General features: G+C 39.5%; 1 protein-coding gene across 1 annotated transcript; it reads right to left on the bottom strand.

Moving 5' to 3' along the window:
• Nucleotides 1-1,500: 1,500 nt before the first annotated feature.
• lsg1 (large 60S subunit nuclear export GTPase 1) lies at nucleotides 1,501-22,415 on the bottom strand. Its single transcript, XM_078563895.1, has 14 exons — nucleotides 22,268-22,415; nucleotides 21,207-21,333; nucleotides 19,971-20,091; nucleotides 18,576-18,662; nucleotides 17,290-17,376; nucleotides 16,367-16,427; nucleotides 14,642-14,818; nucleotides 10,949-11,395; nucleotides 9,752-9,853; nucleotides 8,992-9,135; nucleotides 7,359-7,482; nucleotides 4,939-5,018; nucleotides 3,505-3,681; nucleotides 1,501-1,995 (listed from the first exon to the last, which is right to left on the bottom strand). Exons 1-14 carry the CDS (start codon nucleotides 22,358-22,360, stop codon nucleotides 1,816-1,818), a joined length of 2,007 nt encoding a protein of 668 aa, XP_078420021.1. The 5' UTR covers nucleotides 22,361-22,415; the 3' UTR covers nucleotides 1,501-1,815.
• Between the last annotated feature and the right edge of the window lie 4,574 nt (nucleotides 22,416-26,989).

The following is a 26,989-nucleotide window of genomic DNA, read 5'->3' on the forward strand; positions in this document are numbered from 1 at the left end:
CAATGATAGTTTTAGGTGAACAAAGATGTTAGGAAGTTCAAGTGGAGCATAAATGTGGCATGGTCTAGTTGGGCAGAATTGCCTGTTTCTGTACCATATATCCTATGTAATCCTATGCAAATTTTAACTCACTCCTTGCTCACCTTCACTGGCTCCCCATTATACAATGCCTCAATTTTGAAATTCTTGTTTTCTAGACCAGCCACATAAATACTATGGCTGCAAGAGTAAGTCAGAGGTTGGGAATTCTGTGCTGAGTAGCAAGCCTCCTGACTCCCCAAAGCTTATCCATCATTTCCCAAGCACAAGTCAGGAGTGTGATACTAACCTCCCCATTTGACTAAATGAGTGCAGCCCCAACAATACCATCCACAACAAAGCAGCCCACTTACTTGACATCCCACCCACAATAAACATCCTACTTTAAACATTCACTCCCTCCACAGGCAGAGGGCAGCAGTGTGCATCTATCTGCAAGGTGCATTATAGCCACTCAACAAGCTTCCTTCAGCAGCACCTTCCAAACTCTCAACCTCTATCACTTCGAATAACAAGGGCAGTAGATATATGGGAACACCACCACTTGAGGGGTTCCCTCCAAAATCACACACCATTCTGACTTGGAAAAGTATCATCTTTCCTTCACTGTTGCTGGGTCAGTCATAGAACTCCCTCCCTACAAATTCACTGTAGGAATACCTACACCATTAACTGCAGGGGTTCAAGGCGGCAGTTCACGACCATCACCTTCTTAAGGTAATAAATGATGGCTTTGCTAGCAATGCCCAAATCCTATCAACAAGAAAATCAAACTTTTAAATCATCTTCAGAATTACTGCATCACTACATATTCTATTTTATTCCACAAGTGAAAAAAAAAACCGGAAAATTCAGCTGCAGCTTATCCAGGAGTTACTAGGACTTTTAGCACTCGTGGAATAAACTTGTTCTCATTGTGCACCATTGTTGTCTAATTCCATTAACCCCACCCTCCCCCATGCACCTGAATTGTGTCATTTTTGCATCTTTTTGCTTAGTTTTAGATGGGTTGTATTTGGACTATCCTCACAACTGCTATCCACATCAAAATGTGGTAATCAGAGATTCTTAGGAGCAGCATTATTGTATTCTGTTTTGTCTCTTCCTTCCCCCATAGGAATGTTGTGCTGACACCCATTCTTCTTCCTAAAAACCTGGTACCAAAACTGGCAATTTTTACCCAGTGAGGATAAACAAGTAAATGTCAGCCAAATCGGACATTCAATATCATAGCCTCCAGATACAATACCCCACTAGCCTAATACAACCAGTTTAAAAACTGGTGAAATTCCACTCGTAATCCCAAAATATGGAGATTAGTTCTAATTGAGTGTATCTTACACTGCAAACATACACAGCCATTTTTGGGAAAAAACATTTCATATCATTTCAAACACAAATCAAAACAAATGTAATTGTCTCATCTCAGTTAGTAAATGAAAACCAAGTGGCACATGTATATTTATTTTGTATTCTTTTACTGCAGTATTTCAACAGGAAGGTCATTTATTCACATCTGTGGAAAAGGTTAAAAAATTATATTGTAACAAATTATGCATACAAAATGAACTGGAAATCCCAAATGAATCACAATGAATTACTTCAAGCACTGTATTGCATTTCATAAGATTGCCATTTCATTTGCTCAGCATGTATCGCATAACACATTCATTACTATTTCTCATGACCTGCTGCATATATTCCCATTACCTACTGCCCATATTATATTCAGTTAATTAGGGCAACTGCCCAACTCCTGATGATAGCAAGTGAAGTTCACCCATCCAGGTGTTTACAAAGTCTCCGTAATTTTTCCTTCTTTTTCCTGTTGCCATGCCTTTTCCATGGTTTCCCTGCCACATTTTCCATGCTGGTTCCAGTCATCGGTGTTGGGTTAATGCCAAACTTTAATCCCATTGCTGTTTGAACTCCTTTTGTCAAGGCACGTATATTCTCCTTTCACAAGTACACAATATACATTTTATTAGTCAATTTCAAGCATTTTGTGAATGTTATCAAAACTGGTTCAATTTTTAGGACAAAGCACTGCCACCCAAGAATGATGAATAAAGTTATGATTTGAGGATTGTATTGATGAAAAGACCCTCCAATAGCGCACCAAAGGCCTCAATCTTGAAACCGTCTTTTAAGAACCTGATTACAGTAAAACCTGTAAGCAGATATATTTTCTAGATGGCAAATTATTATAAGCTCAGAATTACATAAAACATGTATCCATCCCGTAAATTTCGAGATATAAAGAGCATTACAATGATATTGTTTCTTTTACTATAAATTGTTGCTTTTTGCTGTCGCAAAATAACCATTTGACTATTTGAAGCTCACCAATTTTACTTTCAGGGCAAAACATCTATATTTTTCTCTATTACAGGTATTGTCAGGAGCATATCCTTTAAGGCTGAATTTTTCTCTTACAAAACGGAAGAACATAATCTGAGCTGAACAGGTGGTCATTGGCCTTGGATCTAGTTTCACTTTTGAAATGGAGACGGCAAGTCTAAGGCTCTATTGTGTGTACCTGTTTTTTTTTTAAAAGGGGTCTTATGACTGGACGAGTCATTTGAGTTAATTAATAGAAAGCTTTTACAACCAGGCAGTCACATGGGAGAGGGGGAAAAAACCTGGACTGTTGCCTGGTTACTACAGGCCACAGGGAGAGACCAGCATTATGCTTTGGAAGCTGTTTGAGAGCAGTGTGGTTGGAAGCAGCAGAGATTGCAGACCAACCTGAAGCTGAAAGCTCTCACTCTCAACTCCTTTGCCTAAAGTGTGTGTATCTATCAACTCTCATGATTGCAACTAGTCTGCAATTGGACACAGCTGAACCAAGCTGGTGAGAACTCCTAGGCATCCACCAGGACCAGCGGCCCATTGTCACATGAGAACTCCAAGTCGACAGTGTCAAAACCCTACGGACTTTATCCTTTATTTTTATAACCTCCTTAAAAGCCCAACTCTGCAGAGAGACATTATCTGTTTGTCCTTATCTGTATGCGTGTTTGGGGAAATTCTTTAGGAAGAGGTCAATAGCTATACTTCCTTTTGCAATTGTTGCTAACTAGTACTTGGAAATAAAGTAATCATTCTGCGTTATTGAAAGAAGCCTGGTCATAGTCTCTTTTCTTCGGGGTACTAGTAATATAGATATTCAATTGGCCACTTCGGGATAAAATTAAACATCAAAATTAATGGTACGGCCTGCAGAGTAGTGGGGCTTGATAAGTCGCGCACTCCTCCCATCCCAATCCTAACAGTATGCTAAAAACCAGAATTCATAATATAAACAGTGCTTTTCCAAATATACAGAAACATGTACATAATTTGATTAACAATCTTGGAATCGTTACTTGCATTCTAGTTTTTAAGCATATCAGGCTCTTGCTAATCGAAATCCATTCCACAAGCATCACACCATTGTGCATCCTATTTGCTGTGTTTTCTTACCTGATGAAAGAAGCTTTTGTCCACATAATTTTCAATTCGTTTCACTTTATGTTGCTTCTCTTTGAGCTGTGTACCATTCTTGTCACCTAAAACAGCACATTCTTCAAATTTAGTATGCTGGAATTGGAAATGAGCAGGATCAATGCCAGGTGGAGAATGGCAGTATAATAGCTTGCCCTGAAATTTAAAGCAGAAAACAGACATATCAAAACACAAAATCTATTCATATTTGGTTACAAGCTTTACTGCCAGATGAAAAATGGCTGCTGTACTTGCTAATGTATCGAAAGCAAATGTACCAAAGTAAATCATTTCATCTGAAGCACTTTTGGATGTTTGAGATGTGGCAAGGAAAACCATTCTTTCTTCTCGGATGATCATCTGCCAACTCCCCAGCTATACATACTTCTTGTTAGCCTTCATTTCAAAATCCAGACATGATGTCATCTGAACACTTCTGCAGAAATGCTCCACAACTAAGCTTTGGGAAACCTTTCCTGTTCTTAATCACAGATGTTCAAAGAAAACTTTCCTTCATCACAGACAATAATGGAAATACATATAATCATGTACTGCTTAACGCTCAATAGATTTTAACTCTCTGTGGAGAATTATACTTTACTTCAGTGAGAAACAAGTTAGAATTCTTTGCAAATTTCTCCTTTCCAAGTGTAAATCCAGTTACTATTGAATCCATTTCCACCACCCTATCAGGCAGTGATTTCTACATTGTAACAGTTCACAGTGTAAATTTTCTCTCATCCTACCCCTGCTTTTTTGCCAATTACCTTAAATCTGTCCTTCTGCTGCTGGAAGCAGTTTCTCCTTATTTACTTTATCAAAATCATTCATGATTTTCAACACTTCTATCATATCCCATCAACCTTTTCTTGGTAAATTGTCCCTCCCCCTTCAAAGGTCTGTATACATGAACTCCCAGGTCTCTCTGTGCCTACACACCCTTTAAAACTGTACATTTAATTTATATTGCATCTCTCATTTTCCTTCAAAAAATGCATCATTTCACACTTCTGTATTAACTTTCATCTATCCATTTCATAGGTCTTCCATCTCCTGAGGTCTGTTACTATTCTCCTCACTGTTTACTACTACGAGTTTTGTGTCACCTGCTAACGTTTAAATTATGTTCTGTGTGCCCAAGTCCGGGTCATTAATAGTTATCAAAAATAGTCTTAATACAGGTTCCTGGAGGACACTGCAGTATGCTTCCCTCTAATCTGACAACTGTTCATCACTCCACTTAATAGTTTAGCCAGTTTCCCATCTTAATATGCAAGACGACAATCACACCCAGTCTAATGGTCATCTGAGCAATTTTCCTTACAACTATGACAACAAAAGGAGATCCATTTGCATGTATTTATTCACAAATGTAAACATTATTAATACTGCACAGTCAAACAGTTTACTCACTGTTACATAATCTTTCAAAATATATCGAGCGGTTCTAGGTTGATCTGGTTGTCCATGTGCAGTCATAAAACCTCTCATGTCTGTAAGATTGCAATATGTTGGTTAACTGATGAACTCTGAACTCTTTTCCGAAAGCACTCTGAACTCTTTCCCGAAAGCACTCTGAACTCTTTCCCGAAAGCACTCTGAACTCTTTCCCGAAAGCACTCTGAACTCTTTCCCGAAAGCACTCTGAACTCTTTCCCGAAAGCACTCTGAACTCTTTCCCGAAAGCACTCTGAACTCTTTCCCGAAAGCACTCTGAACTCTTTCCCGAAAGAACTCTGAACTCTTTCCCGAAAGAACTCTGAACTCTTTCCCGAAAGAACTCTGAACTCTTTCCCGAAAGAACTCTGAACTCTTTCCCGAAAGAACTCTGAACTCTTTCCCGAAAGAACTCTGAACTCTTTCCCGAAAGAACTCTGAACTCTTTCCCGAAAGAACTCTGAACTCTTTCCCGAAAGAACTCTGAACTCTTTCCCGAAAGAACTCTGAACTCTTTCCCGAAAGAACTCTGAACTCTTTCCCGAAAGAACTCTGAACTCTTTCCCGAAAGAACTCTGAACTCTTTCCCGAAAGAACTCTGAACTCTTTCCCGAAAGAACTCTGAACTCTTTCCCGAAAGAACTCTGAACTCTTTCCCGAAAGAACTCTGAACTCTTTCCCGAAAGAACTCTGAACTCTTTCCCGAAAGAACTCTGAACTCTTTCCCGAAAGAACTCTGAACTCTTTCCCGAAAGAACTCTGAACTCTTTCCCGAAAGAACTCTGAACTCTTTCCCGAAAGAACTCTGAACTCTTTCCCGAAAGAACTCTGAACTCTTTCCCGAAAGAACTCTGAACTCTTTCCCGAAAGAACTCTGAACTCTTTCCCGAAAGAACTCTGAACTCTTTCCCGAAAGAACTCTGAACTCTTTCCCGAAAGAACTCTGAACTCTTTCCCGAAAGAACTCTGAACTCTTTCCCGAAAGAACTCTGAACTCTTTTCCGAAAGAACTCTGAACTCAGTAAACTCCCTGAGACAGCACTTTGCCTCAGGGAGCAGTGCGCCTTAATTGGCCCGCCCACGCAAAATGGCAGCGGGCCCCGTTTCGGCGATGGGGGTCGGCTGCCCACCCACCGCCCAGCCGGTGGGGCCCGCTCACCCAGCAAGGGCAAAATTATACCCAAAGGGTGGAACTAAGAAATCCAGGGAACCCTGGATGTCGAGGGATATACAGAATTGGATAAAGAGAAAAAGGGAGGTTTATGGCAGATACAGAGGGCTCAAAACAACGGAAGCCCTAGAGGAGTATAGAATGTGTAAAGGGGAATTTAAAAAGGAAATTAGGAGAGCAAAAAGGGGGCATGAAAAAACACTGGCAGGTAAAATAAAGGAAAATCCAAAATTATTTTACAAGTACATTAAGAGTAAGAGGATAACTAGGGAAAGAATAGGGCCCATTAAGGACCATAGTGGTAATTCAAGTGTGGAGCCGGAAGACACAGGTAGGGTTCAGTGGCAAATACAAGTTAATCCGGATAAGTGTGAGGTGATGCAGTTGGGCAGGACAAACAAGGCACAGCAACACAAGGATGGTAGGAACCTGGGAAGTACCGAGGATCAGAGGGACCTTGGTATACATGTTCACCAGTCCCTTAAGGTAGCGGGACAGGTAGATAAGGTGGTTAAGGCGGCATATGGAATACTTGCCTTTATTAGCCGAGGCATAGAATATAAGAGCAGGGAGGTTATGCTGGAGCTGTATAAAACGCTGGTTAGGCCACAGCTAGCGTATTGTGAGCAGTTCTGGAATCCGCATTATAAGGAGGATGTGACTGCACTAGAGAGAGTGCAGAGGAGATTTACTAGGATGTTGCCTGGGCTGGAGAGTTTTAGTTATGAGGACAGATTGGATAGATTGGGGTTACTTTCCCTGGAGCAGAGGAGATTGAGGGGGGACTGATTAGGGTGTTTAAAATTATGAGGGGCATAGATAGGTAGGCAGGAAGGAATTTTCCCCTTGGTGGAAGGATCAATAACCAGGGTGCATAGATTTAAGGTAAGGGGCAGGAGGTTTAGAGGGGATGTGAGGAAGAATTTTTTCACCCAGAGGGCAGTGGGAATCTGGAATTCAATGCCTGAAAGGATGGTAGAGGCAGAAACCCTCATAACATTTAAGAAGTATTTGGATGTGCACTTGCGATGCCATGGCACACAAGGCTATGGGACTAGTGCTGGAAAATGGGATTAGAATAGTTAGGTACTTGATTGACCGGCGCAGACTCAATGGGCCGAAGGGCCTTTTTCTGTGCTGTAGACCTCTATGACTCTATAAAGTGAACACTGTCCATGATTTAAATGCAATGTGAATAAAAATCGATCATTTATCATAGACTTACATCCATAGGCAGTTAATAATTCCTCAGAAGTAGGTTGTCTATCTGGATCTTCATCCTCTCTGGGTCGGATGATATTAATTCCATATATGGCTTCCAAAACGTGCCTTGGAATATGCTGGCAGACATAGCCTGGTTAAGGAACTCAATACAAGTGTGCTTTAAAAATTGATGGGAATAGCTGTACCCCACAATATGTAGCAAGACACTTTTCATATTATACAGTTTATATTTTTGTATGCAGGCAACAGCCTGATATTTGCAACTGTAATGACAACGAAACTGTCAATGTTCACAGTTACTACTCTGTCAAACTGATAGCGACTTCTGGTGGCTGCACAAATGAAGTTAAGTTGTCATGATACCCCGCTTTTCCACAGGGACCACTGCTGAAGTCCTCACAACTGGAGATCAATTAGAAATCACTGATATGGACATCCAGTTTTTACGCACTATTCTTCCTTTAAATCCTTGAAAAAGTTAAGCCTTGTTGAATGAGGTGCAATTGAGTTATTAATGATGTACTAAATCATAATTATTGCTGAACAACCTCTCTGGCCATGAAAAACTAATTTTATATTTGCGGTATATCAAATTTCTCTGTTCCATGATAATTTTTTTTTAAAAGTTTATGGCATTCCATCTTCTAACTTAATCTATGTGGATGATCCAATTTTTATTTAGCTTTCTGTAAAATTAATAGAACAAATGATAAGCCTGCCTGTTGCTTCTCAGAAGAATTTAATAATGATGACTGCTTAGCCTACTTGATGACACTGTTGTTGGAAGCCCGAGATCCCTAAAGCTGGTGCCTAAGATGAAATAAAAGTTAGGAAAGGTGAAATCCATGTCACAGGGATCGCTAGATCTTTGTGAGCAGCTTTCTTCGAGGTTTGTCACCGATTACAAAATCCTGGCCAGCATAATCAGCGGCAAGGAAAGAAATAAAAAAATATTTTCCACCATCCTCAGCCCTTACTCAAACATTTATAACATCTTCAACCCACTAAATCTAATTTAATTAGGCAAAGCCAAAAATGATTCTGGAAAAAACTTATCTTGTGTACACAGCATCATACATGCGCTAAAGGCAAAGGTACAATGACGTGGGAATTGAGTTCTAAATAAAAATATTTCCACGAGTGGGGAAGAAACTATAGAAATTCACTTTCTGCCACTACCTACCTCCCCTGCCCCCAACATAAATAAATAAGCTAAGGATGCTTCCTTTTTGATAAGAGCTATTCAGTTTTGAGAGTTAAAATACAGTCTTATGGAAACTATAGATGGTACATATCGAATATAAAAAAGTTTACTTAAATGATCTATCGATTGTATGATTGTGAGCTCAACACCCTTCCAGCAATATAAGTAAATCAATTCCCTCAGTTTGTATGCGTAAAAAATGTTCAAGCATAATCTTTTGCTGGCTAAGAGCCCAAATACAGAGTTTTCCACGAGGTTGCATTTTTAACTAAAAAAAACTCTTCTCAGGAAAAAGAAATTCATTAACTGTTTATCTCTAGTTGAAATTCTTCCCAAGTATATTGGTCTCTTTAATAAGGAATGCTGTTCTCAAAAGACAGAATATTATTCTTAGTTAATATTAATACCGTGTAAATTCAAGAAAGGATATTAAAGAAACTGGTGGCACATGGTCTCTCATCTGGTCTATGGGCAAAATTCCACTACAGACCATTTCTGCTTTGGTAGAGACAAAGGATGGCATCACAAGGCCCGGACAGTCACACAAGCATAAACCTGGCTCTACATACAATGTCTGAAAGAAAATTATTCAGTAATTGAAGCTAGCCAAAGCCATTTTAAGATTGGATTCAAGATTTTACCCAAATGATCGATGCAACAATTGTTCATATTAGCTAGAAAACCATTTAATTGCAAACACAATTACACATCTCCATTCTGTTTATGAAAAATGCTGACTAGAAAATGTTGAAATTAAAAGGATGCCAATTCATAAAGTAATCAAAAGTTGAAACATTGCCCTTCGCCAAGTGTGTACAGCCGAGAATGATGGAATGAAAGCTAGCTCCCCGGATGGCTATAAATCCATTAACTGAATTGAGAGAGCATCAGTTCAATTCTTTGTGGGCACAAGTCCACACTTTATAATTTTAAGTAAATTAGCACACATGCACAGCAGCAAATCTGACAATCGAAAATGTCATAATGATGCATTCAGCATCTTCTGAAATAATGTATGGAGTAGGCGGAGCTTTACTCTGCATTTAACATATATTCTAACTGATCTAGAAACACTTGATTTTGATATAAAGTAGAAACATGTTCCATTTCCATTCTTTACTATTGCTTAAAATAATTCAAACAAATTTAATAGAGTGAAAGTTCAGCACTAAAAGATATCAACAAGTTACCTGGAAGTGTTTTGTGTGGCCTGGAGTTGCAGATACAGAAACTTTTTTATCTTGAAGAATAGTATTGATTGTTGAACTTTTGCCTACATTTGGATAGCCCACCTATTAAATGAAACAAAACATGAATACAACACAAACATTAGGCATTGATCAAACAATCCCAATTTACATTATGCATCACCAAAGTGGAAGCACATTGAAGTGTATGGTGCATCATTATTTGTAAAAATGAATAGCAGAGACAATTGGCTTCTGGAAGTAGACATTTAAAGAATACTTGGCAATATGCAAGATTGCATATAGACATTGAAGAAAGTGCTTTTAAGAAGAAAAACAGTCAAATGTATCAAACTTTAACATTGCATGTCTAAGATTGGCTTTAACTAAGAGGGGGCAAGCATCAGAGAGTAGAATGGTACACTTTATTTTCTATTTAAAGACAACCAGCATAAATATAAGAGATATCTATATCTGGGATTTGTCTGTTAACAATGGACTTAAAAAAATCCAAAATAAAGACCAGCTTACTTCTTGTTGAATACAATGTTGGAAATATTTTAGCTGACTGCCAATATTAATAATTTTACTCCATAATTTAATGTAAAGATGCCCACTAAACAATTGAAATTCTGTTTACTTTCTCCATTTGCCCTATCAACCAACTCCAAGATCAAATAGCTTACCTTTACCAGGTTTCTATCCTTCCCAACACTACACATTCTAAAAAAACCTGCTTAATCCACACTCAACAGATTTGACAGTTTTCATCAGCCACCTGCCTTGGTCACCTCATGGCCTGCCCTTAGTAACCAAATTCTTTACTTCCCCACCCTCCCTCCCCATCAACTAGCATACTTTTTTTAATACTTTTATTTCGATTGTCTCTTTTTTCTTTAGCTTGAGAGCGCTACCCAATCTTTTCTTCAAGCAACAAACATATTTACAAAAGTCAAAAGAAACCTAAAATAAAAATCAGTGGGAAAACAGGAAGAAAGAAATAAAGGCACAAATAAACATTAAAGTAGAAAACTAAAATAATTTTAAGAAAGGAAACAAAAAGCATGAAACAGGATCTGAAATGCCAGTTGGATGGACTATATGCTTTTTTCATCATGCTCCCATCCTGCCATGCTGTAAACAATAAACAGACAAAAAAACAAGGGGGGAAAAGTTCAAGACACTTAAGCATTCACTCACTAATCCCACTGTGATTTCATCATCCTTTACACGATTTCCTTTGTGCAAAGTTTTAAAAATCTCCAAAAGTTCATTTCGCTGCATCAGATGGCTCGGGTTCCTGATGCATTTTTTTGTAAACTGTGTTGTATTGGAGCTTGAAGCACATGTAGTCCTGTCATTATCACTGCTGTAGTCCACATAGCCATCAGTGGAGGTAAGATTTAAATTAGTAAGGCCAGTCAAACTCCCAATATCAGACTGGCTTATATTATTTGTCTTATCATCTTCTGAACAAGTTTCCCAAAATTCATCATCTTCACAATCTTCATATTCAGTAGAGTCATCTCCATCTGTGTCAAAAGTAGGCCGCAAGCCTTCTCGAGCATCAAACTGGCTGCAAGGTTCTCTTGAGCCTTCTGTTTCACCTTCACTCTCTTCACTTCTTTCTCTCTCTGGCTCTTCCCCCTGAACATTATTAAAGTCACAAGCATTTAGGGTGGAATATTACATTTTTGGCTAGTTGTACAAAACATAGACTGAGATTGTAACTTTTAGCCCAATGAAACATCTGTGTTTAATAGAAACCAAAGTTAAAACAAAGCACACAAATATTCCAATTTTGACAAAATGTTAAAACAATTTCCAGTATTATATAAGCAACATTCAGCAATATAGCAATGTGAAACAGCCAGAACTCTGGCATACTTTAGAGCTGTAACCATTACCAAAGTATTGATGAAGGAATTCCAAGACTAAAACAAGTCAAGAACCAACAGAAACTGATTAGTCTTATCAAAATAACAAAATTCTAAGGCTCAAAATGGACAGTGAAAAATTATGGTATGGCTTTTTATGGTTATCTATTTAATTCTGATTTCCCTCCCCACTTTCCTGCCTCCTTAATTTTAACCTGCCCTTTTCAGAGAAGCCTGCATCTTTCCCTTATTAAAGTGGCAAGTGAATAGGTAAGCAGCTATTAAGTGAGTTCTATTAATACAAGTGCACTGAATCATCCGCCTTCAAAACATGCTTATTTACAAGTGCAATGTCAATTTCCATCACTTATGGGGAAGGCCCTTGCTCACAATGCCTGATTAAAATTGTCACAATACCATAGGTGAAGTGAGAACCAAAGAAAGCAAGAGCAAGAAAGTTGAATAACATTTTTAGGAATACTCCATTCTACATAACGTGAAACATGGGTCTAAAATTTCTAAAATTAAAATAATGGTCACATGTGAAAATTAATAAAATGTATGCCTGACTTTGCAGGGACTTCATGGAAACAAATCTTGGGCACAGCTGCAAATGCTGATTGATCCTATTTCACTACCTTTTAAAAATATACTGACTGGAAGTTAGTTTACAGGTAGAAAGCAACAGGTAATTGTTGAAGGGGCAATAAATGCTGGTCTAGCCAGCAACACCCACATCCCATGAACAAAAAGAAAAAAGTGTGGGATGCCCTAGATATCACTGCTGGACTTCCTAATATTTCTGAATTGCAACAATGACATGCGTTTGGGAATCCATTGCAAATAGATAAAATTTGAAGCCAGTATCAAACTGGGAGACACACTGTATCTGGAAGAGGCTGCTAAAATAGACAACTACAAGTTCAGCATTCAAGGCTAATTAGAACAAATTCCTGGTATATGTAGCCACCAGGCTCCCACTTTCACTGAAGGTGTGCAGCCCACTGCCGACAGACAACATTTCAGGATGGCTCAGGGACTGAGGTAGAGGGTTCACAGGTTCTCAGACGTGGCATTGGAGGTCGTGGCAGAAGATGCAAGATGTCTCCTCTGTACCCGCAAGAGCAAAGAAAGCCTCAGAGACAGCTAATGTGGCAGATGTGGAAGGAGTCCAAGAGTTAATAGCCAGGATTCCTGTCCGTAGGACATGCTTCAGTGCCACAAGAAATTTAACATTTTGGCACATTGTCAAGGCAACTGCCCATCTCACAAAACCCCTGCTCAATGAACTGCACCATCACCAGCATCACAGCCTCACCATATTACAACACACTGGCGTTCACACAACCCACACTATTGCATTACACAGGCACAACTTACACTTCAGACACATCTCACAGCTTTTCAACCATGTGAAGTATCACAAACACATTTGTTAATACACCCATTCATAAATCACTGTTTTCTCTTCCAGGATAAGATAGCACATAACAGGCACCAGCAGGATCTGACCAGGCAAGGAGTAGCACAGGCCGTGACAACAGGCAGAGGAGGAGGAAGATTGTTCACAGTTATGGATATGTAAAGAAGACTGCATAAGTGTTCCTGATCCTTAACCACCCAAATTTTTCATCACTCAAGCTCCATATGGTTGCATCACAAACATATCCTTACAGTGACCACATGCATTGCATACTAACCCTTCCAGCTTTATCATTGCAGGTTCCAAGGTGCAAAATCCACCTCCCCTGGAAGGGGAGAGGAACTTCCCTCACCCCACCCCTACCCACGGAACTGGAAGAGGAGGAGAGCAAGGAAGGTGGCACTGCATCAATTGCTACCACTGCTGTAGGCACTAGTTCAGTGATCAACACCACTCAACTTAGCTTAGTGTAAAACACCAATCCTCACTGGGATGTATCAGGCACTGGTGGGCAACAGTCACACTGGGTAGAAGGGGCACCACAGGCACCGCCTTGCCAAGTGTGCAAGGTTGCATACTAGTTTTGATGTAGAAAAGTTGATGAGAATCTGCAGGACTAGGCTGCAGAAGGATATGGGTTTAATAAATTAAAAGCTGGGTGTAATGGGCAGCTAGCCTGAAAGTTTATAGATTGAGAGTAGGGAGATGGAGGAATCAACATTCAGCTTGGCCTGTGGCTTGACGCAGAGCCTGGAATGTGAAGAGGCTGGTCAAATCCATCCATGGTCTGTTAGCTGACATCATACAGCATCTGATGACTGAGAGCGCAGATTCTGCTAGTCATTGCAGTTTCCAAGGAATGCAATGCAGCTGTCATAGTGGCTGTTGGCTCCTCAATCGAGGTGGGCTTTCAGAGTCAGCTGCCTATAGATTCATGCTTCAGCAGATCACCGGGCTGGTTGAATAGAAGTACTGAGGGTAGTAGTAGAAGAAGCATGCAGAAGCATTCCAGCTCCTTCCCCTGGGACTCCATCAAAGCACTACACTGACAGCCAGGTGGCCCAGACTGCTGAAGCCCATGAGTTGGAATCTTCTGAGGTGGAGCAATCATCGTCCACAGTCTCTTAAGTGTATCCCAGGAGGACAACTGAACTGCCCTCTTCAGAACTCAGCAGCCATCCACCAACATTTTACTGAAAGGATTTTCTAGTATCTTAATACTCATATTACAATCACCACAACATCCACTGCAGTAATTATGTAGGCTTGGCTAAATAATCTGAAATCTTTACCAGAGGGCAGCTCTTCCATCAGTGGACTAAATTGTCACAGTGATTGAAGTACTTCTTTCTTAAAAACAACTTTACATACTACAAAGCATATTACTCAAAATATTGATATGATTTTCATTGCCTACCAGATGAAGTAGAATAAAAAAATGGTTTGTCAATATAGTTGGAGACTGTGATAGGATAGTTAGGGTACAAGAGGGATGATATTTGCTGAGCTAAATGTCCTTCATTCATTCATTTTTCATTATTCATCTCCTTACATTCCTCCTTCATACAAGCTTTAAAAACCTTAATAGCTTACCTTTGCTTCAGCATCTAACCTTTTCCCTTCTGCAGTGGCTGACCAGAAAACGACCTGGACACCTTCTTTATCAAAATACCTTGCCCAAGCTCTTCGCTGCTCACATGTCAAGAGATCAGCTTTATTCAGCAGGATCATGTTGTCTTTATCCTTCTGGACCTCCTTCACATAGCACTCCTAGGAACAGACATCACAAGATATGAAGAAAACATTAAATGAACAAATTAAAGCAGGGTGCATCGAGAGAGTTCAATACATTCAAGGACGAATAGCACTACTGCGACTTTTATAAAATACGACTTAATATATTGTGTGTGTATGGATTTTTTAAATTGCATGCCCCTCTCTGCTTGCCTAAACTGACCAATTCTCCCTCCCTTTGTTTTCTCTTCCACTCTGTCTTGCTCTTTCTGTACAACTATAATATTTTTCTGTTTATCTTGGATTGTTTAAACAGTGTAAGTAAAATATTCCCATATAGTTTCCCAGTCTGGAGTCAAATACTGCAACTTGTTAGACCAGTAAAAGGCTGAAGCTAGTGCTCCATGAAGTTATAAATGGGTTAGCAGCTTGAGTCACGTGAGTTGCTGGAAGTGTAGAGTACAGCTGGAGCACCAGCAGGCCTGGAGAGACAACTGAGGCTAGAACCTATGAACGAAGAGGCTGCAGCCAAAAGGGAGGAGTAACTGTCAAGGCAGCTGGATGGAATGTGATCCGTAAATATAATTTTTTTGTTAACAGTTGCACTAAGCCAGAAGAGAGCTGGGATTGTGCCAGATCAGCAGAGACAACTGCAGATAGTGCTGAATCACAGAATTATTTCAGCACAGGAGGTGGCCAATTAGCCCATCGCGGCTGCACTGGCTCTCTGAATGAGCAACTCACCTAGTGCCATTCCCCTGCCTCCTCCCCATAACCCTGCACATTCTTCATTTTCAGATAACAGTCTAATTCCCTTTTGAATGCTTCAACTGAACCTGCCTCCAGGTTCTCAGACAGTGCATTCCAAACCCTAACCACTCGCGCGGAAAATTTTTCCTCATCTCACTTTTGCTTCATTTTACTGATTATTTTTAATCTGTGACTTCTTGTTCTTGATGCTTCAAGAGTCGGAGCAGTTTCTCCCTATCTGATCTTTCCAGAGCCCTCATGATTTTAAATAACTCTATCAAATCCTCTATCAATGAAGGAGAAGAGCAACTGTATTGAAAGTTGTATGGAATGTTATTTTTGAATGATAATTTTTTTGGGATGCATGTGATGGGATAATCAGGGCAGAAAGTAAGCAATGAAAAAGAGTAGAGAAGCAAGAAAAAATTGCACACATAGTTTTCCTGTACCAAAACTGTTGCAAGTGCTAATAGGATATGGTATTTCCATAAAGTTAATTATCTAAGCTTTACAAAAGACATGACTTAAAGCATTTTAAACCATAATTTAAACAGGAAGATTACCAAGTGTACAGTCTTCAGATACAGGTCATTAGGAAACAGTTATCAAACCTTCGCAAATGCTATAACATTGTAAAGAAAATTTAACTTACTTAATGTAAAGACATTTCAAATTTAACAATATAACCACACCACTATCTGTAGCCTGGATTATACAAAGATAATCAGATTTTTACTCTCAATTTGAAATGGTATCTGCATTTCAGAATGAGCTGAAGCAGTTTACTACTGCCAGAAACAAAAAATATAAATCAATAATCAAATTTTTACTTACCAAGTCTTCACACCGGAAAAGGAGTGGGTTTCTAGCATCAACAATCTGAACAATGATATCACTGCAGAAACAAAATAAAGAATCAGTGGTACAGCTTTTACGCACTTACAATTTAAACTTAACAAAACTTCTAGCTTTTCACCCAGTTTTTAATACAATCCAGTACAAAGCTAATTAAAAAACTTTACAAGACGGAGTTGTATTCAATTAAGTAACATTAACTTCCAAGTCTATAACCATTTTTAACATCAACCAGCTGCGCTTATATATATTGATAGTGATCTTCTGTAATAAACTCTGATATCACCTACTCAATACCTATTCTATCATCACACAACGCACATGAGTTCTCAGTCTCAGTTGGGAAGCTTGTAGAAGGTGTCAAATAGAGGTCAGGTGCGCCAGAAGAGAGTACATGATGCCACTGAGAACTTTCTAAGCTACATATTGTATCATTATTGTACAAGTTGCAGAACATCATTGGAATAGTTGAAAATGATGCACAATACAAAAAATAAAATTAACTTTAAAATGTGATAAGGTAGCCCAATAAAACTGGACACTGTTTAGTCTGGATGGAGCAAGGGGAGGAAGACAATTGCCCAAGGTGTACTAAGGCAGCTTTCTAAATCCAACAGAATCCATATTCCCCAAATAATAAAGTAAGGATTGTTACACAATATGCAAAAATAAATATCTTTAGTGCTTTATCTAAATTTAACAGAATTCACAACCCAAGTAACATGTGGTAAAGTTATAAAATAAATGAATAGATATTTGGTTTGAATGTATGTAAATTGAAATATTCTGCTCGGAATTCTGAGTTTTTTTTTTGAGAGCAACAAATTTGCTACTGGATGTGAATAGCAAAACAACAGATCCAGATGGCAATTTCAAGGAATGTTAGCTTCTACATACCATACCTTCTTTCAATCACTCTCCATAGTTGACGCCAAAAGTCCAAATTCCTTTCAAATGGAGTCAGGATCAGGTTCTGGTCTTCTTCCAGCCTGGGCACAGAGCAAAAATAATAAGCCAACGTGTTTTAAAAATTGCTTTAAAAAATTCTAGTGTACATTGTTCTTGGAAAGTTTGATGCAAGATAAATGCATTTTCCCACAAATGCAATGTGTATATCAATAAAAATGGTGCTGAAGCATTGCTAATGCTTTTCTACATTTAAGTTAAAGAAATCTGGAAGTTGGCCCACCGTAGTGATCATTCAACTCAAAGAGCAGGCCTACACCAAGCAAAGTTTCTATCGGAGGAATATTTCATATATACTTGTAGCCTGAAAGCAACGTAGCTAGTTTTCACGTTAACATTAGTATGCCAGATCACAATAAAAGGGACAGAGGCCTGTGACACTAGGACACTACTATTTTACATGCAATGAATTGCAATTTTGGATTGTCAGAAATTACACCTGAAATAGGCAGGTGCTTCATTATATTATGACATGGTGCTGTCATATTCATACTTTTCACATTATTTTCCTACTATCATTCCAAGTCCATAAAACTTCAAAATCTTGCTCATATATTATGGGCATTCGGGTTGCTATGGAATCAGTTGCAGGTGAAAGTTTGTTTGAAGGGCAAGGTAAGAAGATTAATTAATATGTTTAAGGCCTTTTTGTTTTTGAGAGATCTTTAGAAGAGGTTGAGAGATGCTCAGCTCCATCAGAGATGTTCTGTGCCCATTCATTAATTCCCCAACACTCATTTGCACCATTTCCCCAGGGTTTCATCCAATCGTCAAAGTTACAGTGAGAGATCAGGAAAATCCTGGCAGAAATTCCAGGTGTACATTTATAAAGGCAGGCCGGGGGGGCATATATTTTTCTGCTTAAAATTTCAAGACTCTAAATTCAAACCAAAGCAAGTTATTGAAGCAAAACCAGTCTTCAGACCCATTTCACAAGAGGATTCTAAGGTCATTGGAAAGTGAATTATTGTCCAAGTAGAAGGTCCACTGAATCTGACATGTAATTAATATTGTTAAATGGTTAAATAAGGCAGCAGGACACTGGTGATTCACAATCATGTGCTTCAAGGGCTTGGATCCCAGAAGGAGAGAGATTATTTGTTAATTTTCAGGTTTAGGTAATTTTCATACAAAAAATTAGTATTTAAACTTAGTAAAACTTCTAACCACAATCACTGAGTACATCAGCTGAATTACAAGTAGTACAATCTACAACACTCACTGAGCCAGCTGTCGTCTCCATTCCAGGAAGCTTTCCCTTTCTGCCTGTTGCAGTTCTTCAGCTGCTGTATTCTCATCCCAATAAGGTCTACATACAAGGCAATCATTTGAGAAAAGATCAAAACAGAACTTCAACAACTTGTAATTTGCACAAATGCACTGCATGATTTAATCGGTAAATTTTATAAAACTCCACTAAATAGAGCAATCATGCACTCCCAGGAAGTGCAGGTTGGGAAATCAATCAATTCATGATTTTCCACAGGAGTGAACTCAGGCCAGCAAGGACAGGAGTGACAGGTGAGGAGGTCTTGGTGTGGGATAGGATATGGGCAGCAGAATGTGATACGAACTTAAGCTTTCTGAGAGGTGAAGATGCAAGACAACTTAGGTCAGCCTTGTAATATCTGAGCCTGGAAAAGAAAATGAAATGAATGGGGATTTCAGAAGCAGAAAGGATGAAGCAAGGGCAGAGAGAGATAACGTTATGGAGGTGGAAGTAAGTAATTTTCATGATAAGAGATGATACTGGTCAGATTGGAGGGAATGGAGACTTAGCCAAAATTGGATGTTTGACATCCAGCTTAATGCCAGGCACTGGAGAGAGGTGGAGGAGAAGTACAGATGGGTGTCATCTGGAGACATGTGGAAACTGATCCCAGCTCTGCAAATGATGTCAAGGGGCAGCATGAGGATGGGCTCAAGCGTAGATCACTGGAAAACTGAAGGAGTGGAAAAAGAAACCATCGCTAATTTCTAATTTAAACCAATAATAAAGTTAATTTTACATTTGACTAAAATTACCTATAAAATAAAAGTTTATTTGAGCGAGACTACATTACAGTTTATATCAATATTGTTTTGTGTTTTATAATACTCAAGTTAATACTTGTATTCCTCAAATTAGTTTAAAAAGAATATAAAGTACATCTTCCTATTGAAGGAAAACCAATATTGCTATCAAAAATACAATATTTTGTAAATTCAGAAGCTGAAAAATATCACAAGAAATAACTTTTTTTAATAAAAAACACTTTGAAGAATTACTAATTTTTTTAATACATTACAAAAGGAACATCTGGAAGCAATTACTTACACAAGTAAACATTAACCTCAAAAGCAGCGCTGTATTCACTCAATTTATTGGAAACATTAGCTTAAAAAGTAATTTTTAAAATACTGAAACATTAAGGACCTGTTGGAAAACAGGGCAACAAGTTACTTCAAGCGCACTTTGAAATGTGATTGTTAAGAGGGGAAAGGACACAAGGTGAAGAGTTAACAGAAAAACCAATTATTGGAAGAAGAAATTAAATCACACTTTTAAAACATTTCTTGTTACACATTATTTCCATAAATCAAAATCTTAAGGATAAATATTTGAACACTTTCCCACCTTCTGGGGATGCACAGAAACTGCTTGTTCTCTTCTTGGAGCTTCTTAATCTTTTTGCTTTCCTCAGTTGTCAGCAAACCACTTCTGTCTTCAGCAGAAATAATCTTGACATTCAGCTTCTCTATCAAGATAGAAGTTTAAACTTTCAGTTATGATTGAATACTAAAACTGCTGCCATAGATAGTCTCTTTAAGGAAAGTATAAACACTATTAGGCCATCAAGAAAACAGCAATTTGTATTAACTCTGCTGCCTCACCCAAGAACCTACACGATGATAAATGAATAGCACATTTGCCACAAAATTGTGTACTGATGCAGAAACAAAATTCCTATATATTACATCATCCTGTTATCTAAAATCATGTTAAAATCTTACATCTATGTGCAGTGTTAACAAAGCCCTCCTTTTTGTCACTCATTTCATCACATTCTTGTATCAAACTGTCTTTACTTCTAGTGAATCGCACATGGTACTGCTCAGGAAAATCAGGGAAAAGCATATTTTCCTGAATGCATTTGTGAAGCCGTAGGAATTGGACCAGGATAGAAATTACCAGAGTTTATGAAGCTTCATCTAGTGGTAGAAAAGTGAAAATGCAAGTTCAGGATGAGGTGATGGGAACAACCTGCAGGAACAATCTCTTTTCAGAGAAAAAATATGCAGCCTATCAAAGACACTGGCGAAAGCTTGCAAACTGGGTAATCGTGGCAGAAAAATCATTTTAAAAAGGCAGAGGGAGCATAAAGCCGTTTAAGGTGGAAAGCAGATGTCATGGAGCAGGGGAAGTGGCGAGAACAGTTTTGAGAATCAGAAAGAAGTCTTAAAAGTTTAATGAATTATTTATTTAAACAGAGACAGGGCAAATATTGAACCAAGGGAGGAAGAAAATGGTGAGCAGTGATCCAAACTTATTATCCAAAAGTTAGGAATGTTAACAATATACAGAAAGTACAAGCCTGTTAGAAATATGCTGCTCTTGGTACCAGTACCTAGAAACTATAACTCAAAATGTGAAAACTCCCAGATTATACAAAAGTCCTGAATGGTCTAGACAAATCTAAACTATGACTTATATAATTAGCTCTTTTTAAGAAAAAGTAGAATAACTATAATTAAATTGGGCAGAAAAATTCAAAAATATCAAAATATATCTTAATCTGAAGTAGATAACATAGAGCAGTACATACATTGAACTCCACACTTGGAATTCCAAACTAAATTCAAAATGTCTTACCAGCTACAAACTCTGTGCCTGCCAATTCTGCAGTTGCCAGGAATTCATCTAAAGTGCTTTGTTCTGTTACAGATTGTAGGTTAAGCCGACCCCAGTTATATCCATCATTCAGTTCGCTTGTGTGAAGCTGTGGATGACATAATAGTGGAATTAGATCCAATTATCACAGCAACATCATCAATAATAACATTGAGTTTATGAAGTTATCTTGACTCAATGGGTACACGGGAATTTGAGAGGAAATTTCCTTGGTTTGCTGGTAACAAAATGGTAAATGCAAATACAAACAGGCTTCCTTATTTACATTCAAGCTAACCTTTCCATGAACACATATGCACAGAAATATGCACCAAAGGTTACCCAAAATCTAAAAACTGCCAGAAATAAACATAATTCTAAAACATAAGCTTGAAAAATCACAATGTACTTATATATATATATATATATATAAATAACAAATAAAATTATAAAATATAAAAGCAGGACATACAGATCTAATTAACAAGGCGCATCATCCAAAATCCAGGCATCAAAAAGTACATTTTGAGATAACTTGCATTTAGATGGTGCCTTAAAATGTAGAACAACAGTGTAAGGAACTCCATAGAGACATAATCAAACAAAATTAGATACTAAGGCAAAGGTGGAGCTATTAGGTGTGACCAAAAGCTTGGTTAAAGACATGAGTTTTAAAACAGGTCTTAAAGGAGGAGAGAGAGAGAGAGATGAAAGTGTAAAGGGGTTCAGGGAAGAAGTTCCACAGAGTGGAGCTTAGAGAGTTGAAGATGGCCTGATTTAGGAAAAGGGCGAGATAATGAAGGGGATTTAAACACAATAATGAGAGCATCAAAATAATGGGACTGGAAGAAAGTCTTAGGCAGCAGGAAATGGGTGATGGGTGAACAGGATTCGGTATGGGATAGGATGCAGTGTTCTGCCAATGTGTCTGAAGCATGGAGGATGGGATGTCACCAGACATTGGAAGAGTTGAGCCTGGATGCAAGGTCACGGGTGAGAGTTCGTGTGGCAGGTGGAGGGGGGGTAAGTTTGAGGTCACTCACCCAGCAGTCAGCTTTCCGCAGATTCCTGCCGGACTGATTCTTGTCTTTAATGATGGCTCTGCCCAGGCTCCCACCACCTTTCTTCTTCCCCATGGCCCCGGTGCTGCGCAGCCGCAACCGGCTCACGGCGCCTCTCCCACGTGATCACATCAACGGCAGCGGCCGGATTGTGTGTGAAAGCCCTTCCGCCGGCTCCAGCAGCTCTGACCCAAAGGTTCCGCTGCGGTCAGTTTGGAGTCATTGTCAAAGAGCACTCTGATTAAAACTACACATGTTTTTGATGTTTCAAGTTACTTTCTTTTCTGTCAATTTGTTTTGTTTAAATACATATTATTAGTACTAATCTGGAAATTTAAAAATTAACTTGTAAAATCTATCTTGTTCCAGTTCAGTAAATTCTGCAGGGATGTTTTTGTTCCATGGTTTGGCTTGCAGAGAGTGGATCAGATAATTTGGTGCAGTGTAAAATGTATTTAATCCAGAAAATTTTAAAAAACTGCATTTTTTGCAATGAATTATTAGAATCATATGAATTATAGAGCAGATCAAAAGTAGGAACAGGTGTAGGCCATTCAACACTTGCCTGATCTGTACCTAAACTCCTTTTAGAGTTCCAGATTTTCACTATCCACTGTGCAAAAAAGTGCTTCTTGATTTCACAATGGGTATCTCTAATTTTAAGGTGTGTTCCCAATTTGTTCTGAATTCGACCATCAGACCTATTACTACCCTATCAAATCCGCTTAGTATTTTGAACATCACAGCGTCTCGATCTACGGTTCGCACACAATCTCTAGCTATGGTGGCTTACACAAATAGTGTGATTGCAGAAAGATGGACAGAATGAGGTTCCTTTGTCACATCTTTCCACTCCAGCCTAATCCCACAAAATGTCTGAGAGCAGGCAGGTGTTAATAGCCACAACCCCACATTATTACATGGCATAACGTGGGCTCCAGCAATTGCAGGGATATCTGAGAACCCTGCCCAAGAAGATCATCCAACACTAGGCAAGAAGGCTCACAAATTCCTGCCTCCACTATTAGGCCTCCCAGTATAGCATGGCTTAATATTAAAAAGTAGGTCACACTTTACAATTACTGAAGAGAGCAACAATATAAGAATTAGATCACTTCATTATTATACAGGCAGTCAAATAAATCATGAAAGTTTGTAGTGCAGTATCAGTCTAGAATTTAGTCCCTCCTGTAGCACTTGAATCCACAACCTTCTGATCAGAGAGGCAAAAATACTACCAACTGTGCTATGCCAGACATGGCTTTAAATTTGTTATCTTCACACATACTTTTCCCTTTGGGGAATAGTGGGGAAGTGTTGGAAGGATTAGCAAGCCCTGGTTATCAACCTGTTTGAACTACATCAGGAACGCTCCTTACATGGCCAACAAATCTTGGAGTGAGACTTGAACCCCAAGCTTCTCAGGAGCACTACTTGTTTGAGCCACAGGACCTCCTACTTGGCTTTAAGTGATGGCATATTTTTAATTCTGATCAGCAATCCTTTAAGCGCCACCAAATTGAGGTCAACAGGTCATTCCACCAGGCTGAATGCATATGAGACATCTGTATTCACAGCAACTTTGGGGTGGAATTTAATGCTCACGTTGGTGAGCCCATCCACCGGCTGGGGAGCTGGTGGCCACCCCACTGCAGCCATTCTGAAACCACCCGGCCTGATTTAGTACCAGTCATGCACTTACATGGTTGGAGTTGGGGTCCTTGCCATGATCAGAGTGAATTTCCTGCCTCTGAAAACTGTCAGCCAATCAGAAGCTTGCAGCTGTTATGATCCCAGCTGAGGTTACCCCTGGACAAGCCTGATCCCAGAGTGAAACCCAGCTTGATAGATACTAACTTTTAATTTGTTTGTTTAGATACGTGGGGAGTAGCTACAAAACAGAGTGACAGGAGTCAGCTGAGTAACTTTTAACAAAAGAATAAAACATTTATTCAACAAGAAAAGATTAACTATATTACAATACTCCTTCAATCGCAACTATACCTTTACAGATATATACTGATTTGTAAGGATAACACAAGTTACAAAAGCTATCTTATACTCTAATGTTCACAGTAAATACACAGTCCATGTAAGCTTATGGCAACCTGTGGTCAGACACACCATACTCTGAAAGCAAGTGACGGATGCCACCTCAACCAGATGCTGTGGATCTCTCATCAACTCCCCCCAGATGCTTGTCACACCTTGAGCTAACCGGTCTCACTGCACTCTGTCTTTCATACGAGGGTTTCCAATCTCCACTTTCCAGGAACTCGCCTTGCAATCTTCTCCCAAACAACGCTTTCTCTCAGGGGTCATCACATGTATTCAAGCTGTCCTCCACACACTCTCTCTCACTCACTCAGCCAACAATAGTACTACTGCTTTACATATCCTTAGCAAAGAGTTACAAACATTCACTTGTCTCTTTGGGCCTCTTTGCCTCTTGCAAGCTGTTCTCACTTTAAATCAGCTTCCTGCAGCTTTTGTCTCCTTAAATGTGAAGCCTGGAGCCTTATTCTCTGCCCCTCACTCTTAACTTCACTTAACAGGACCTTTTCCAGGTTACTGTCTTTCCTTTCCTCTCTTCCACTCCCCTGGATTTTTGGGGGTTTTCTTTAGCTTGGAACTGGCTATCTGTCCCTTCCAGGTTGCTTCGCTGGCAGCTATCTTCAAAACTAGCTGAACCCCAACAGCTTCCAAAACAAACTGCTGTTTCTAGCTTTTCTGTGAGTGTCTGTGGGAGGGACCTGCCTCTCTGGACCACTGTTGCTAGGCAACAGCCCAATTCTTTTACCCTTGTTTGTTTACCTTAGCTACAACAGTCGTAAAAACCTCATTAGAAATGCAAGCTCCTTTTAAAGTGAAACTAAAACTCCATTTGACCTTTCTTAATACAGAAATACAAATCCAACTTAAACATTAAAGTGAAAACTAATTTCTAACACCCACAAAAACCAATATAATTTACTTAAACTATCTCTATTTCCTAACACAGCTTTCCTGTAGCACCACTAGGAGCGGTGGTTGATGTCGGTATTGCAGGAGGCCCAGGTTGCAGGACTATTGCTGGAGCGTGGTAAAGGTAGCTAAGGCAGGCTCACTGGGGCGAGACAGGGGGGCCTTGGAGAGGCCCTGGAGAGGAAGGGGTGAGGGGTTAGTCTTTAGGATGGGCAGGGGTCCTTATCTGTGGGTGGCATTTGCCACCAGCTGGTTTCTCCATTTGGCATGGGCTGCCCAAGTAGAAGGCACACTGCACCCACACCCCACCGTCCCCCCGCCAACAATGCTGCAGGGCTACCTGTCAGGGGTTTACCTCGCGGGTTGTGAAAAGGTGTGGCCCCTTTCTGTCACTAGTTGACTACCAGTGGCAGTGGGATGAGGGTCATTAGTGGCAACATACGGGCCTCAGTTGGCTTCTGGGCAGGAAGTCCATCAACAAGCCTTCCTACCCCAGACTTAATCGGGGTTGGGGAGTCAGGAAGGCAACAGGGTCTCCATCCTGCACCTTTTCATTATACGGGCCTCCCCTGCCTCCCAGCCTGCCTCTGCAGGGAAAATAAAATTCCAAACATTGTGTTTTGTTTTTTATACTCTATGCATTTTAGCTCCCTTGGTTTGTCAATATTTTATTTTTTGCCTTCTAACATTGTCATTTCTTTTTGAACCAAAACTCCTAATTTAACCTCTTTTGACTTTTCTATCTTCTTATTATCAATACGCCAAAAGTTTACCTTGCCTTCCAGAAGCTTATTTTCTCTTGCTTTTCTCCCCCCTGCTGTCATAATAATTTAAATCCTGTGTCACAGTCTAACTAACTTCTCCACGAGGATAATGATCCCTGCCCTGTTCAGTATAGACCAACCTGCCAATACAACAAAATCCTACTCTAGAACTGGGGCGAATGCCTGATGAAAATAAATCCTTCCTCACTACATCACAATTCTGGCCAAACATTTACATCCTTCATCTGTCTATTAGATTCTGTTTCTTAATATATCTCCTGAAACTTTCTTTGCAGGACCTGAATGCTTCTCTGTCTTATGTCATTTGCTTTCATGTACACCACAAGCTCCAGCTGAACCCTTTCCAAAAGCTTCTGCACCTGTTTTGTTCTGTTCCTGGTATGAAAGAAACACACGACAGGACTCACATTTACAACTAAAGGAGCAGGAGAGTGAGTGAGAGTGTGATCCAAAGACAGTGCACTTGTGAAACTGAGTGCTAAGTCGAGAATTTTGTGCATGTGGAAATTTGGTGCAGAAGGGAAAGGAAGTACTACATTTTATGCCTTTATTTCAGTGCTGATGAGTGTTCTGCCTTTGTCTGAAAACTAGGAGACCGTAACTTCCTATTACTTTAGCTAACTAAATTAATAACTAATTAGACAGACATGACAGGAATGGTGGTGTGCCATGGCTGCAACATGTGGGAATCTGTGGGATGCGCTGCTGTCCCAGACAACCATTTCAGCATTAAGTGTGTGCGTTAAGTGTGTGCAACTCGAGAAACTTTGACTCCAAATTGCTGAGCTAGAGTCAGAGCTGCAGATATCAGGGAAGGGGAGAGTTACCTGGGCACTTTGTTCTGGGAGGCAATCACAACAATCAAGTAGAACTTTACAGTTGATCAATGCTCAGGGACAGAAGGATGTGACTGCAAGTCAGGCAGGTATGGGGATGCAGAATCTACTGATGTAGG

Source organism: Cetorhinus maximus, chromosome 19 (assembly GCF_964194155.1).
Source record: "Cetorhinus maximus chromosome 19, sCetMax3.hap1.1, whole genome shotgun sequence".
Taxonomy (NCBI): domain Eukaryota; kingdom Metazoa; phylum Chordata; class Chondrichthyes; order Lamniformes; family Cetorhinidae; genus Cetorhinus; species Cetorhinus maximus.

Bases quoted from the DNA above. Each gene is read 5' to 3' on its own strand.
- lsg1 (XM_078563895.1), bottom strand. From the start codon at position 22,360: ATGGGGAAGAAGAAAGGTGGTGGGAGCCTGGGCAGAGCCATCATTAAA. The intron at 21,334-22,267 runs GTGAGTGACCTC...TGTCATCCACAG, and splicing joins TGCGGAAAGCTGACTGCTGG to CTTCACACAAGCGAACTGAA. The intron at 5,019-7,358 runs GTAAGTCTATGA...GCAATCTTACAG, and splicing joins ATTATTAACTGCCTATGGAT to ACATGAGAGGTTTTATGACT.